Here is a 16,200-nt window from a genome sequence, read left to right as displayed (position 1 = left end):
CAACTTTTCGGAGTTTGGCATGCTTTCCAAGGATAACTGCTAAACAGAGGCTAATTGGGGCATCCCGGTGGATTTCCGCGCAAGACAACCCGGACATGCATCATCCATCAGAAGCAAGGCAGTCCCTGGCTTGCATACCAGTTTTATTTATTTTCTTAGTTAATTTGTTAATTAATTAGGAATTTGTATATTATTCGGACTGTAATATTTGGACTGTAATATTCTTTTATTCGGGACTGTATATTTATTCGGACCCTCTGCGCGAGGGCACAACTGTAATAAGTGTGCATGTGTGTGTTGTATGTCTTCCAACCCCACGTCTTTCTCCCTTTTATTTATCCGCTTATGATGGTTAGATTAGGGCATATTTCAATTAGCATACAGTATGACAGCATGTTTGCATCATTCATCTGTTTTGCACGCACCGGGCTCGGCGCATCATACTAACTGCATCGTATTTTCAATTCCAAATTGAATACATGTTAGTTGTAGCATTCCATATGCCATGTTTAGAATAGCCGAGCCTGCTATAGTTTGCATTCTTGCATGTGTTGCATTAGGCATCTCTGTATACTTAGGATTCATGCATGATTTCTAATGTAGTTTCTATTTTGGCTTGGAGTACCCGGTAAGTCTTATGCTTTAGCATCCTTGCATGCGTGTGAGTGACTGCCATGAATAGCATGCTTACCATGAGGCTATATGCTTATGTGATATAACTGCCTGAATGCTTGTGGGTGAAGGTTGGGTTATTTGGATTGGAACAATTCATTCACTGTGTGTTTTAAGCCCACTAGATAGTGGCAAAACCATCTTTTCTAAGCCCACCTGAGGGTGGCAAAATCTGCATTTTAAGCCTACCTGCGGGTAGCACCATCAAACCATTTTCAAATAAACAAGCATGAAATGTTTTGTTCCAATTCGGGCGACTCAGTCTATACTTATATGCTGTGTGCATCACATAGTAACCTAGGCTAATAACCGGAATAAGAACACACAAAGTTTTCAAAAATTGATATTATGGTTAGTAGAGGCCGATCTTTGATCAGGCGAGCGGGGGTGCTCACGAAGTGACCTTCCCCAATCGTACCCAAGTTCCCGAGCCGAGGCAACTTTGGTGATGACGGACACGTGGCCTTTGGCACCGAGTCAGGGTTTCCTAAATTTCCCATTAAAAAAAACATTTAGGTGGCGACTCTGTATCTGGCAAAGCAGTCCATGTTTGGCACTTCTTTTCAAAAATCTGTTTCTCAAAACGATTTGCCAGATTTGGACTCTTTGGTTCAGGCTTAGAACCGTGACAAATTTGAGAGTCCTGAGCTGTAGTGACCCCAATATGAACAGAACGGGAGCTCGTTCCTCCCGGGAGCGTTCGGGGACGTCTACAACAACTGTAATTCATTCCACGTAAGCACATAATCACATAAGCACTTACGAATTTCATTTCAGGATAACGATAGTCCCGAGGTGTTACTAGAGTTCCGGTTAGAAATAGCATTGATCAAGTGCTTTTCTAACAAGACTCACAGAAACCCAAGGATCCAATCAACATCCTAGAAACTAAATCCCATACCCAAATAATCACATAAACATGTTATCAGATAAGCACATAACATTATATCTAAGTCTCTAACAAGCGAGACAAACCCATTGTGATACTAATCACTTCCCACGTACCCAAAATATTCGAACCCGGTAGGCTTTGATACCAAGTTGTAACGCCCTCAAAATAATACATAATACCCATCATTCAGACATGCAGTAATATAAGAAAATCAATGCCTTTCCATTCATCAGAGTAGTTCTTACAACAGTATTACATGTTAACAATAAAAGCAAATGCCCTACGAGCTTACAGCTTTCCAAGTCAACACTTGGTTACACAAAAGAAGAGTACTAACTCTATACAAAATAAGCCCTTGGCTTGATATACATGTAATACAAACAAAATAATCAAAAAGAGTCTTCAACTCCCATAACCATCCAAGCTATGTCCTTGGAGGTGGCATGCTACATGTACCTGAAAATAATGTCCCATATAGGGTGAGTCAACGCCCAGTAGAGATATGCTAAACACAATATGAGTAGTAACTAAGACATTAGCAATTGATAAATGTTTAACTCCCATAAATCAATTCATAAACCATTTCCATTACATGACCACTATGTCTATGTTTCATTTCATTTTCCATGTCTTATCCAATTTCCAAATTCATACCCGTGGCTCAGAACCTGGCCATACGCTCTAAACGAAATAATAATTCATATTAAACGTTTTCCATTTCGCAATAGATAAGCATACAAGCTGTATCAATACCTCAACAGATAAGCATATGAACTATATCAACACTTCCATAGATAAGCATATGAGCTATATCAACACTTCAACGGATAAGCATATGAGCTGTATCACCGGAGTCCATCCCCTATCTTCTCCCAAACATTAACCGGTTTAGAGGTCCATCCCCTGTCTTCCCCTAAACCGTGGAGTACATCCTCTATCTCCTCCCACACAACACAATGCATATAAACAATTATCATATACATCATCAAACAATACATAAAGTTAATGTATTGTTTCAACTGTCATATACGATGACACATTCTATTGATTAGTTTTAGTTTGCCTAATCATCATGCATTGTCTACAACAATCACGACTACCCTCCACCGGTAGCCCAAGGCAATTATTTCTAAACATATAATAAATGCGTTAACAGATAATTTATCCATATTTCCAAAAGTGAGTGATTAATAAATCCATCTTCACTAATCCATCTCATAATGAGCCAATTTCATTATATTCAACTCAATTCCATATTTTCTCAACACATGTCATTAATTACACTAGTGACCCAAAAATACCCAAACATGGCATTTTCCCCTTGATTCCCAATATTGACTCCAAGAGCCCATATATTACCAACAACATCAATATACTCATTTTGAAATCCAAATACGTATTTATGGTCCAAAATAAACAAAACCCTCTTTTCAAAATTAAACATTTGAAATCCTAGTTTCCAAAACCCAAAACCATTTATACAAAAACTCAATATCTAGGTCAAAACCCATAAAAGTGAGTAGGAATCCCTACCTCAAATTCGGAGCCCAAGGGAAGGAGATGAAGAAAACCAAAATGCTCCAAACTCCAAGATCCACGGATCAAAACGAAGCCCTCGATGATCAACACAACTTTCACAAAGGCCAAAGGAAAGGGAAGCACTCTAACTAGATCAAACCCTAGAGAGAAGGGAGTTTCTAGAGAGAGAGGCTCTCAAAATCGATTTTGGGAAAGTAAGAGAGAGAGTGAATGTAAAAAGTGATAAAAAAATGCCTAACTGTCTTCTGATATACGACATTCCCGCTCGATCGGAGAACAGGACGCTCGAGCGTAAAGCACAAAAATCTGGACACGCTCGAGCACAATAAGGCCCGCTCGAGCGCCAAGACACAAGAATAAAGTACATCCGCTCGAGCACGAAAACCAGTCTGCTCGAGTGTAGATTTCCCCTCTCAGAACTTACACCAAAAATGTATTACCCACTCGAACCCCAACAAGCCCGCTTGAGCGCGACCCGCTCGAGCGCAGGAAATTCGCTGGAGCGTAGAAATCACACCTGCAGAAGTTTTGCAGAGCACCAAAAATACTGGGAGTTTGCAATCTCCATTCGAGCACTAGAAGACCCGCTCGAGCGGAACGACCAAAAACCTGGCAACAAGATTTTAGACCAAGGCTTAACCTACCTACTTGAAACATGCCCAACACATCCTAAAACTCAAACAAATGGAATCAAAGGATGACAATAAGATAGATACAACTACCGACTCCACGGAACCAAAGTCCGAAATACAACAGATATCAAAAGGGAAAACCGAGATTGCTATAAAAAAGGCCCTATAATTATTCCAAACAGCCTCATTGGGTGATCCCCTTGCCACATCCCCATCCCCATCATGCTCACCACCACCAAATTCATCACCACCAAAATAAGCCCGATAACTAAAGTCATCCTCTTGGAGTCTCTCAAAGGCTCTCTCAAATTTTTCTGCTGCCTCTAGCATCAAATAGGTGGAATTTCATCTAGTTGGAACATCAAGGCATAAAAGACTCTTTGACTCAAATTTTTCCTTTTCAACACACTTTTTAAAATTCTCATACCGGTTTGGAGATGACCTCACATATCTAATAGCAGCACGCACAGAAGCAATAGATGAATTCAACTCTTTCAAACCATCACACACAATAAGATTGAGAATGTGTGCACAACAATGCATGTGTAAAAATTCATGACCTAAAATAGCACCTTTCCAATCCTTTGTTTTTCTTTTCAAGAACTTAACAGTGGTGTTGTTTGAACTAGCATTATCTACAGTCAATGTAAAAATGCAATCAATATTCCATTCAAGCAAGCATGACTCAATTTTCCTACCAATGGTTTCAACCCTTGTGATCTTCAACTAGGCAACAGTTAATAATTCTCTTTTGACGTTTCCAATCGTCATCAATAAAATGAACTGTAAGACACATATAGTTCAAGTTCTGTATGGAGGTCCGTGTGTCTGTGGTTAGGTAAACTCTACGACCATGCAATGCTTTCCTTAGGCTATCCCTCTCTCTGTTAAAAATATTAACATCTTTGGAAATTGTAATACGAGATGGGATTTTATCAAATTTGGGTTGCAAGATTTGACAGAATTTTCTAAACCCAACTCCCTCTACAAACCTAAAGGGTAGTTCATCAATTATCACCATTTCAGCAAGAGCTTTTCTTGCAGCTTCTATCGTAAAAGTTGTTGCAACAAGGTCAACACCCTCTACTCCATCTTTTTTAAATTGAAAAGACAGAGTGGACTGTCCCTTCTCCACCTCCCTATATGGATACTTGACACATGAGGCAAAATGAGCCAATAAATTACTTGTTCCATGAGACTTAGAATCAGCTAAGTATTCTTTTTGACAATACCTACATACAGCTCTCATTTTTCCATCTTGACCCTTTACTTTATCGAAATGATCTCATACCTTAGATTTAACTCTGCCAGTAGCCTCAGCATGTGCCTTCTTAGCTTTGGATGGAACTGGAGGCTTGTCATCAGGAGTTGGGACAGTAGCTTTGGCATTAACTACTGGTTGAGATTGAGTTCCAACAGCAGTAGCAGCAAGTTGGCCATCAACAAGGGCATCATTGGTAGGAAGATCCATTATCTACAAACAAGACATAATATTTTTAAAACCCTAAGTAAAAACATGAACCAAAATATTAATATTCTTTAATTCCTAAATCAAAACATAAACTCTTAATATTTTCAAAACATGAACAAATTCATATTATTTTTCAATCCCTAAACCAAAACATAAACAACTCATAATGTTTTTAAATCCTTCAATCAACACATGAACAAATATTAATATTTTTTAAACCCTAAATCAGAACATGAACACACCTCATAATATTTTTCAAACCCTAAATAAAAACATGAACCAAAATCTTTCAATCTCTAAATCAAAACATGAACAAACATTAATTTTCTAAAACCAAAATATAAACGGAACATAATATTTTTAAAATCCTAAATAAAAACATGAACCAAAATCTTAATATTATTCAATCCCTAAATCAAACATAAACTCTTAATATTTTTAAAACCCTAAATCCAAATATAAACAAATCATAATATTTTTTTCTAAATCAACAAACACATGAACAAATATTAATATTTTTTAAACCCTAAATTAGAACATGAACATATCTCATAATATTTTTCAAACCCTCAATCAAAATATGAACAAATCAAAATATTTTAGAAACACTAAATGAAAACATAACAATCAGAAACAGAGAATCATAAAATTAAAACACAAAAATGAAAAATACTTTAAACCCCTAAATCAACCATGATTAGAGAATCAAACTATGAAGTATTAACCAACAAAAAGCTATAAATTATAAATCAAAACAACAAAAATAAAAACCCCAAAATGGATAAAGAGAGACCTGAATCTCTGGAGAATAACCCTCTTTTAGGGTTGAAGATCTTGGTTCGCACATCTCAAAGAAAGTCATAGATTGAACTTCAGAGATAGAAAACAAAGAGAAGCTTTGATTGTTACATGATGAACTGATTCGGTGCACTCTCTCTCTCTCTTTACATATTTATTTTGACTTTTCAATCTTTCTCCTTCAAAAATGATGAACTGATTCGATGGGTGCACTCTCTCCCTATATATTTGTTTTGCCTTTTCATTTTCAATTTTTCTCCTTGAAGATTGATGGAGCCTTTTCAGTTTTTTTAATTAAAAAAAGAGTTGACAACTTGACATTAGTGGCTTTGTGAAGTGTGAGAGACACAGGGATTCAGAGAGACAGACCTTGTAAATTGTGAAGCTTACATGAGAAGCTTGGTAAGTGGAATGGAAGTGTATGTGAAAAGCTTAATATTTTCGGTCGGTTCGGTTTCGACGGATGAAAAAAAATCAAAAACCACTTCCGACCGTGAATCCAAAAAAATTAAATAAAATTGACCGTATCCGACCATCTACCTTGTCTTGCCCGTTCGTTGTGTGTCGGGTTCGATCGGGTCGGGCGGGTTAGGCAGGTACACGGTTTCCATGAACAGCCCTAGTTGGGATGAAAGAGAGAGAGAGAGAGAGAGAGCGCTCTTTATATATTGATGGATTGCTTTGCAATTAAGAAAATATTCATTTAAATCTCCATGGCTTTAAACTCTTCTCAATTTATTTACTAATAAATCTCCATGTCTTTAAACTCTTCCATTATGCTGTCAGTGCCCCTCACACCGTTGATTCTGAAATGGGGTTGAATTGACGGTGGAGATGATCAAACTCCATTTTGACCAGGAACTAGTAGAAAGGCTGGGTAGATGAGTAAGATTAGAGATCTTAAAAAAAAAATTAAATGTTTTATAAGGGTATGGGATTCACACATGGATGGATGAGTAATGTGGATCTCACACTCATGTGAGACATTTGGTAAAAACTTTGATAGAATTTTTGTAATCTCTAATATTTTTTTTGAAGATAAGACAAGTAGACAGATATTTTGAGGAAGTTAAAACAAATAGACAAAATGACGATGGACTATGGAGGGGTTCCATAATATTCTTTCGTCTCAAATAGACTTTTGTTTGATTTTCGTTCCGATGTTTGAAACAATAAGCACTCTGGTCAAAAGTGTCGAAATTAACACTCCAATGATTAAGTTAGATTTTAGATGAAAGAAAGTGAGATAGATATTTTGAAAATTAAGTCAAGTTTGATGAATGTGCATTCCTACTTCTTTTGTTTACCTTCTTTATACAAATGTTTGGTGTAGATATTTCCTACGTCATTTAATCTTTCTTTCATCATCATCACAATGTTAGGGTTAGAAGTGTAATAATGGCCCGCAGCCCGTGAGCTGCCCGAAAGCCCGTCGGCGGCCCGAAATAGGCCCAGCCCATTTAGGCCCGCTTGGGCCTAGGCCCGAGCCCCTAGGGCAGGGCTGAGCTATCGTTTTGAAGCCCAACCTGACCCGCTTGACCCGGTTCATAGACTAGCCCATCGACCCGCTTAAGGCCCACTTAGGACTTAGCCCGAAGCCTGATCCGCGCCCGCGCTGAGGCTCAGTGTATTTTTAATGGAAAATAATAAAATTTTGGTAGAAAAATTTAAAAAAAAAAAATGGTCAGGCCCGCCCAAACCCAACCCAAACCCGAGGCCAGCCAAATACTCATGGGCCTGGGCTCAATTTTTTAGCCCGTGGGCCGACTCAGCCCAGCCCGAATTTTGGCAGGAGACCACGAGACCAGGCATGGACTGAGTGGGTCGAGCTGAGTCAGATTTACACCCCTAGTCAGAGCCTATGCTCCTAGCCTTCTATTAACTCCTTTGAGAGGGATAGTTTAGGCCCACTCTAATACTCGACATGGATGTTTGTTGATTCTACCTGTATTACTTATTCGGCATATCATTTGATCGGCGAACAAACTGTTTGACATTTGAACTTTTGCAATCTAGTGGGCTTGGTTGGGTTTGGGCCACTAGATGATGGGTATAGATGTACTTTGTTTGCCGAATGCGAAATTTTTTTACTCGACTCACACATTTGATTACAAGTTGATTTGTTAGAGTTGTTTCTTGGCTCTTATCAATCATTTAAATTTTCTCAATTTCTTCTATATTCAACAGTTCAACATCTATGTTACATTTTTCTCATATGCTATTTGGATTTTTTTTTTAATTTTTAATTTTATAAATATTTTCCCAGTTTATCAATGATTTGAGCTGAACCGTCAAAGTGTCCATTTGGCAACTTACTTTTTTTGTGATTTTTTTTTGGTTTTTTATGATTTGAGAAAAAGTTAATATGTTAAGAATTATTTTTTAATTGAATAGATAGTTATGAGAAAAAAAAGTGATGAATTTTTTAATTATATTTTTTTTTGTTACTAAAATATTTTTATACGTTAAATAAGTTTTGTTTTTTTTTATTAAAAAAAAAGAAAAAAACAAAATTTTCCTTTAAATAAAAAATAAGTGACAATGACAAACATATCAGGAAAATTCTCCATACATATCAATGTAACTTTGACTTTTTGCTTTGCGGACTACACGCATAACTGTTTTATTGAATTTTTTCCTTTGGAAATTTTTTAGTTCAATTAATTTTTAATTTTGAACCAAAGAATGTGTAAAAAAGTATAATTAAAAAAAAAAATTGATGTATTTGTAGTGATTTTTTCACTCTCTAAATAACTTAACAAAAATTTAATATAACAGTGATACCTACGGATGTAAATTTGGTCCAGTAGCCCATAGCGCATTCGAAACCCATCCGGAGCCCCATGCGGCCCAACCCAACTAAGCCCGTCCAAGCCCAAGACTCTAAGCTTGGGCCTGGGCCGCGTGTTTTAAAGCTTGACTTGACCCGTGAGCCTGGCCTCGCTAGGCCCGACCTAGAGCTCACTCATCAACCTACTTAAGGCCCTACCCGAGGTCCGCCCCGCTTGAGACCCAATGTCATTTTTGATTAAATTTTTTTTAAAATGATCACCCGAGATCCGAACCACTAGCCCGCTCAAGACCCGAATACTCCTGGACTTGAGCCTAATTTTTTTAGCCCGTGAGCCAGCCCAAACCAAATTTTGATAGGAGCCCACTTGACTTGACAGTGGGCCGAGCCAAGTTTTCACCCTTAGTGATACCGATAACTTGTTATCACCAATAAACGAAAAACCTTATATGAGAAGGATGATCCTTTACTTTTTAGATAGAAATACCGTGCCACATATGCAAAAGTAAATATTGATATATTATTAAACAGTGATACCAAGATAGAAATACCTTGCCACATATGCAAAAGTAAATATTGATATATTATTAAACAGTGATACCAATGGCTTGGTATCACCAATTTTTGGGAAACTATGGTGCACAAAGAATGTGCACTATATGCACCTTATAACTAAAAAGAAAAATTATATAATTTTAATTTTTTGAATCATAATTAAAAATATATATATATATATATATATTATAACTGAACACAACACGAATCATAACTAAAAAACTCATGAGTCATAACTAAAATAATGTCATCAAGAAAAAAATTGATCATAATTAAAGAAACAAATGACATAATTAAAAATGCATATAGTACACTTTTTTTTTAAAATGTGTATATTAGAATTTTCCAAATTACGGCTGCATAACTCCCAATCTTAATTTTACCCTACAAATCAATTTTTACAATTTTTTATTACATATTTTTCCATAAAAAGTCAAAAATTAACCCAAACATCCATATTTTCTTCCTCAATTTTTTAGTCCAAAAAGACAAAAAGTGCACTTATTTAGGACACCCCAAACAACTCCTAAATTTTTGGGAAACTATGGTGCACAAAGAATGTGCACTATATGCATCTTATAACTAAAAGGAAAAATTACATAATTTCAATTTTTTGAATCATAATTAAAAAAAAATATATATATATATTATAACTAAACACAACAAGAATCATAACTAAAAAACTCACGAGTCATAACTAAAATAATGTCATCAAGAAAAAAATTGATCATAATTAAAGAAACAAATGACATAATTAAAAATGCATATAGTACACTTTTTTTTTTTAAATGTGTATATTAGAATTTTGCTCATTTTTGCTCATTTCATCGCACCAACCCCAACCAAGTTCGTTTGAATTGTAACACCAAGAAAAAGGAAGAAAAAAAAAAAGTTACAATTGCAAATGAATTGTGTTTTTATAAAATATTTACAAATTTATGAAAAAAATTTAAAATTTCAGTTATTAAAATTTGATAAATTTTCCCATTGATTTGTAATGTTTTTTAGAAACTTGCACTGAAGTGCAATATCCCAAAGAAAAAATAGTCTTAAATAAACTCCCACAAAAATGTGTGAGCCATATAATTAAATTATTTTTAGTTGTAACAGAAAAAGAAAAGACATAATTAAACACTACATAAGGTATAATTAAAAATATTTTCGATCACAATCAAAATAATAATAATAATAAATTATAACTAACGTTAAAATCAATCATAACTAACATTATAATCAGTCATAACTAATATGACAATAGGTGATAACCAAATAGCACAAATGTCACAAGAAGTGTGTAGTATAGAATATCTCAAAATTTGAAACAATTATAAATTTAGAAATTTTAATCAAAATTTTTAGAATAAATTATAAATATACCCCCGAAGGTTTGATTAAAATAGAAATTACCCTCTGTAGTTTTAAAAATTACATTCTGCCCCTTGAAATTTATAATTTCATAACAAATAGTCTATTTTATTAATAAATTATTAAGCCAATTAATAATTTTTAATGATGTTAGAAATTTACTTCAATTAATAATTTAGATAACTTTATTATTGTATAAGATAGTAGTTAGAAATTTTATTTTTCAGTTAATTCTATTAAATAATTTTTTTAATAAGATAGTATTTATAATTTTTTAAATCACAAAGGATAATTTATATTTTAAGCAAATCTCATTTTTAATTTACCAATTAAAATATGAGGAAATTCTAATGTCTCTTTAAAGAGGGTGTATCATTTTCTTTTTTAGTTATGACAAATTTTCTTCTTTGCTTATGATATTATTTTAATAATGACTTATTAATTTTTTAATTATGTTTCATATTGTGTTTAGTTATAATATATTTTTTTGTAATTAGAACTTAAAAAATTTAAGTTATAATTTTAAAAAATTCTATGCCCGGGAGGTGACAGGGAGAGAGAGAGGGAGAGAGAGAGTGTGTGTGTGTGTGTGTGTGTGTGTGTGTGTGTTGGAGAGAGATCAACAGAAAAGATCAGAATTGAGCATTTCAGGCACAAGCGTAGATGTTCATCAATTGATTCGTCGCCACAGTTGTGGGTATTTCATACATATGTTTGGATTTTGAGATTGTTCATTTAATCTTCATGTTAAATGCGCTTTTCTCACTCTCACCACCAAAATTCCCCAATCCCAGAACATTCAATCTTCATCTAACAATTATGCTTATAAATGCAACTAATGTAACCTAACTTTTGATGCTTTTTTCCATTATCTATGAACTAGCATATTACTCATGCTATGCATAAATATAAATAAATAATTAAAAATTAGTTTTTAAATTAAAATAATAATATAAAATTTATTTAAAATATGTTGTAAAAGTGATCTATAATCAATAAAATTTTGTTAATTTTTATTAGAGTTACACTAAGAGAAAATTTTTATTCTAATGTCATTAATTGTATTTCCTAAGTTCTTATAAAAATCTACATGTCATAATTTAATTGGTAAAATTTAAATAATAAATTAAATTTTTTTATTTACAACAAAATATAAATACATTTCGTTTTATAAGTTCGTAATTTTAATTTTAGTAATAAATTATATTTTTTAATACTATTTTTTTTTTTTGTAAAACCTAACAATTTGTTTACTTAAAATTGTTATCATAACTCTTACTACAAGAAATTGCACTTTTGGCAACTAAAATTTTAGTCAGCAAAAGTCATATTTTTAGTTGCCAAAAGATTTTCCCGACTAAATAGTTTGGTCGCCAACTTGGTTGAGGAAAGACGGTCGGTGAAGGTATTGGCGACTAAAAAAATTTTAGTCACCGAAAGTCCTAAATTTGCGACTAAACAAGTAGTCGCCAAAAGTAAAGATATTGGCGACAAAAAAAACTTTAGTCGTTGATTGGGAAATTGGCAGCCAATCTTTTAGTCGCCAAAATCTTTTAAAAAAAAATTATATCGCATTTTCAGCAACTACAAGATTTTGTCGCCAAAACTAAATTTATTTTCCACGACTAATTTATTTAGTAGCCAAAAATTTTTTTTTGTTCATCTTGTTTTTTTTAGCTACTAAATGTTTTAGTCGCCTAAAGTGTAATTTTTTTTAGCTACTAAAAATTTAGTTGCCTAAAGTCTATTTTTTTATTTAACTACTAAAAGTTTAGTCGCCAAAATTTTTTTTATTCATTCTATTTTTTTTAGCTACTAACTATTTAGTCACTAAAAATATTTACTGCCTTTTTGGCTACTAATTATTTAGTGGCCAAAAACATAACATTATTATTTTTTAATTTGTCCATAACTTATATGTATTCCGTACAACCTATACGATATATATAACCAAAACAATACATATATTATCAATCATTTCACAATTTGCATCCATTTCACTTCCAACCATCCAAAAATGAATAACTTAATGTCAAATTCCATACAAACTAAGTATATTCCAATCTAAAATAATAATTCCATACGATCATATGAAAATCATTATATTCGTATAGACTCTAGGGATGATAGTGAACTTTTGAAAAGTCTGTCCAATATTAAACCTCATTTTCTAGAGCTTCAACAAAGTAATTTACAGCCTCATTATCAGGTACAGAATCACGCCCCTTGCATTGAATCTGAATAACAAATGCAATCATTAAAGGTTGGAAAGACTTCATTTGCCATTGTCGGAAAATCATAAGGAAGAAAACCTCATTTAGTTGACCATTACCCACCTTAACATGCTTAATACCTTCTTTCTTCAAATCTGATGCATGACAGTAACGACTAGTATTCGTAAGATCGATCACTAAACCAAGCTGGAAGCATCAGTGAAAAAAATTGAAAATGTTCAATTTCCCAGTAAGCAACAAAAGCTAAACTTCTTGATTAAAAAATTCACTTCTTAGAGATATATCACAAGTTAATCTGCAGGGTTTACTATAGAACCATGATATTATGCCTATAGGAGTTGAATATGCATCTAGGATATAAGTCTAGTTTCAGCAGAATTCCGGCTTAATTAAATTCTTATTACAAGAAAGTCACATAGAGAATTACATGGGAGCTTGAGATCAGTACTGCATTTCAAGAATGAAATTTTGTCACGTATGCTAGTGAGATATAATAACACAGTCAACATAAGGAAACAGGACACTATGTTCTCTTGCAAAATTAAAAATCTGAAAAAAGCCAGTAATTGGCTTCTAAGAAGACCAGCCACCCTCACTAGTTCGTGGCACAAATTCTCCCTCTTTTGCTCTAGGCACCACTCCTCTCAATAAAATTGATATACTTATCCACACACACATGCACACAGAGAGAGAGAGAGAGAGAGAGAGAGAGAGAGAGAGAGAGAGAGAGAGAGAGAGAGAGAGAGAGAGAGAGAGAGAGAGAGAGAGAGAGAGAGAGAGAGAGAGAGAGAGAGAGAGGAGAGAGAATCCATAAACATCCCTCATCACATAAGGATCACTCACCTATCCATTTCAATAATGTTCAAGTCCTCTTGGTTGCAAATCAACTCTTATGTCCTCTCCATTCAAGCCATTGATGATCTTTACCACACTAGTCTCTGCCCCATATGGATGGAAAATTAAGCTTCGGATTAGCACCATCAAAATATGGTATATCCCCATATGGGGAATTATCGATTCCCGAATGGGGGATGGGTCCAAAAGGGTGTTTTACACTAAGTAGTTCATATATAATGCTTCCAAACAAATATGAGATACGATAGAATTGCATTAATCTCCCCTCTTAATCCAAAGTCATTCCAAATGTGAGATATAGTATACATGATCTTAAAGGATTGATAACCTTGAGATTATAACAGATTAAGATTTTTGAATATGCAAGCAGTGGCTTCAACAGATTAAGATTTGGAGCTGTTGTGGGCTTGATTCAGTACATGTTTGAGCACCAATTACACTGCCAATAAGTTAGGCTTGTGGCTTAGAATTTTGAGAAGCCTAAGAGACATTTTATCAAACAGTTTGAAGGCAAGAAAAAAATTATGATTCTGACCAACTTTGTTGAGCTATTTAGCTAGCAATTGAAGAGGAAAAATTTGAACTTTTGCTATTTTTTGACAGTCTATCACAAAACAGACATATATATAGGCAAAACAGACATATAGTGTTTTTTCGAAAGGATCAGTTTTGAAACATGAGTGTTGACTGTTGAGTTAACAGAGGTGGAACTTGGAAGTATTCTACACTTTAAAATGAATTATTATTATCACAAAAACACTTTGCGCAATAGAGTTCCTAATTGAATCATACTTCAAAGTTTTTATATAATTTAATGGTTGAGAATAGATTGAAATAGGAGATGAATGGAACTGCAGGACTATCATTGGCCATCACAGAAGCTTACTTGATGCTACTTTGACTACTTATGTCCTAAATTGTAAAGCTCACCTCAACTGTAGTAACCATTTTGTAGGTAAAATGGGTGATGAAAATACCAGTTCTAGAGATATGAGTAAACATTGCGAATCTCTTGATCCAAAAACAGAACACCCTTGCACAAAACAAGATCAGAAAACAAACAAGCATTCCAGAAGAGAAAGCAAGTTACCTGATTAGCAAATCCAATACCAAAACCAAGCAAAATACGACCAACAATTAGCATCCAGACTGCTTGAGCAAACCCATTGACGAGAGCTCCAGCGCAGAACAGTACACCTCCGAACAGCATCGACAACTTTCTGCCCAGTTTTCTGGTCACCGTTGATGCAACGAGCGAGGACAACAGAGCAGCCAAGTACAGAGATGAAGTGAACATAGTGAGAGTGAAACTGTCAAATTTACAGTACTGGTTCGTCGAACTATCCGCCTTTTGCTTCTCGTACACAGATGGAAAGAACTTCAAAAATGATTCCATAGATGTCACTCCACCTATACATACACACAACCCAACAATCAATGGTGAGAGGGGAAGAGAAGTTCAGGGTGAGAAATGGGTTGTAAAGAATCACATTGGGAAAAAACAAAATCAGAAAAAGAGAGAGTTACGTATAAAAATTAGGGCTAATTAACAATATGAAGGCAAAACATAAATAGAAAACAAAGCAGAGAGAGAGAGAGAGAGAGAGAAGAGGGATGATGAGAGAGTGAAATGGGAGAGGACTGATAGTAGTCGAATAATTAATAACAATTGGCGACTAATTATTTTTTTTAATTCCTCCAAAATTTGAAATCTCTCTCCACATATTTTAACTTTTTGGCGATTAAAATATTTTTTTGTCGCTGAAAATATATTTTTGGCAACCAAATTTTTGGTCGCCAAAAATATATATATATTTTTCCCTTCATTTGGCTACTAAACAATTTTAGTAGTTAAAACTAACTATATGGCTACTATATTATTTTTTTGTCGTTGAAAATATACTTTTGGTGACAAATATAAATTTTTTAATTTTTTTTTTCATTCGGCTACTAGACAATTTTAGTAGCCAAAACTAGCTATACAACTACTAAAAAATTTTTTAGTCGCCAATTGTGATATTTTTAGCGACTAAATTTTTTTTTAGTCGCCAATAATCAATAATTCCTTGACTAAAAAAATTAGTAGCTAAATTTTCAACTTTTGCCAACTAATATTATTTTTGGTTGCCAATTACACAACTTTTGGCGACTAAATTTTTTTCAGTCGCCAATAGTGCATTTTGTTTTAGTGTCTTATGTGAAAATGGATTAAAATTGACTTGTGGTGTTGGACTAAGGCCTAGTTTGAGAAGACTAAATAAGTCTACACTTTTTATCTTTTTTGAGTCACATCAATCAACATCTCCTCTCTACTTTTCTACATATTTTTTTATAAAAAATCAAAAAGTACACTTATTTTGAACATCCCAAACAACCCCTAAATATTAGAAGTGACT

At 34.1% G+C, this 16,200-nt stretch overlaps 1 protein-coding gene across 6 annotated transcripts in view; it reads right to left on the bottom strand.

Annotated features, from left to right (window-relative positions):
- LOC114286402 (sugar transport protein 1-like) overlaps nt 1-15,468 on the bottom strand; it is a 35,242-nt gene extending 19,774 nt beyond the window's left edge. Inside the window, exons 1-4 of one of the 6 annotated variants that reach the window (XR_014356269.1) lie at nt 14,895-15,465; nt 13,793-13,887; nt 13,052-13,135; nt 12,683-12,952 (exon numbers count right to left, since the gene is read on the bottom strand). Coding sequence is in view for 5 of the 6 variants with exons in the window: in XM_082907901.1 (XP_082764027.1) it covers nt 1,967-2,020; nt 5,027-5,209; nt 14,895-15,200 (543 nt within the window). In the remaining variant the exon portion in view is untranslated. Of the gene's footprint in view, nt 1-1,767; nt 2,021-5,026; nt 5,210-5,999; nt 6,201-12,682; nt 12,953-13,051; nt 13,136-13,792; nt 13,888-14,894 lie in introns of those variants that run through there. The other 5 variants (XM_082907901.1, XM_028229568.2, XM_082907902.1 and 2 more) reach the window with 5 other exon arrangements.
- Between the last annotated feature and the right edge of the window lie 732 nt (nt 15,469-16,200).

Source organism: Camellia sinensis, chromosome 15, assembly GCF_055761805.1.
Source record: "Camellia sinensis isolate YWXY chromosome 15, ASM5576180v1, whole genome shotgun sequence".
Lineage (NCBI taxonomy): Eukaryota > Viridiplantae > Streptophyta > Magnoliopsida > Ericales > Theaceae > Camellia > Camellia sinensis.
Note: the sequence above shows the minus strand (reverse complement) of the source record. Positions and strands in the feature narration are given on the sequence as shown.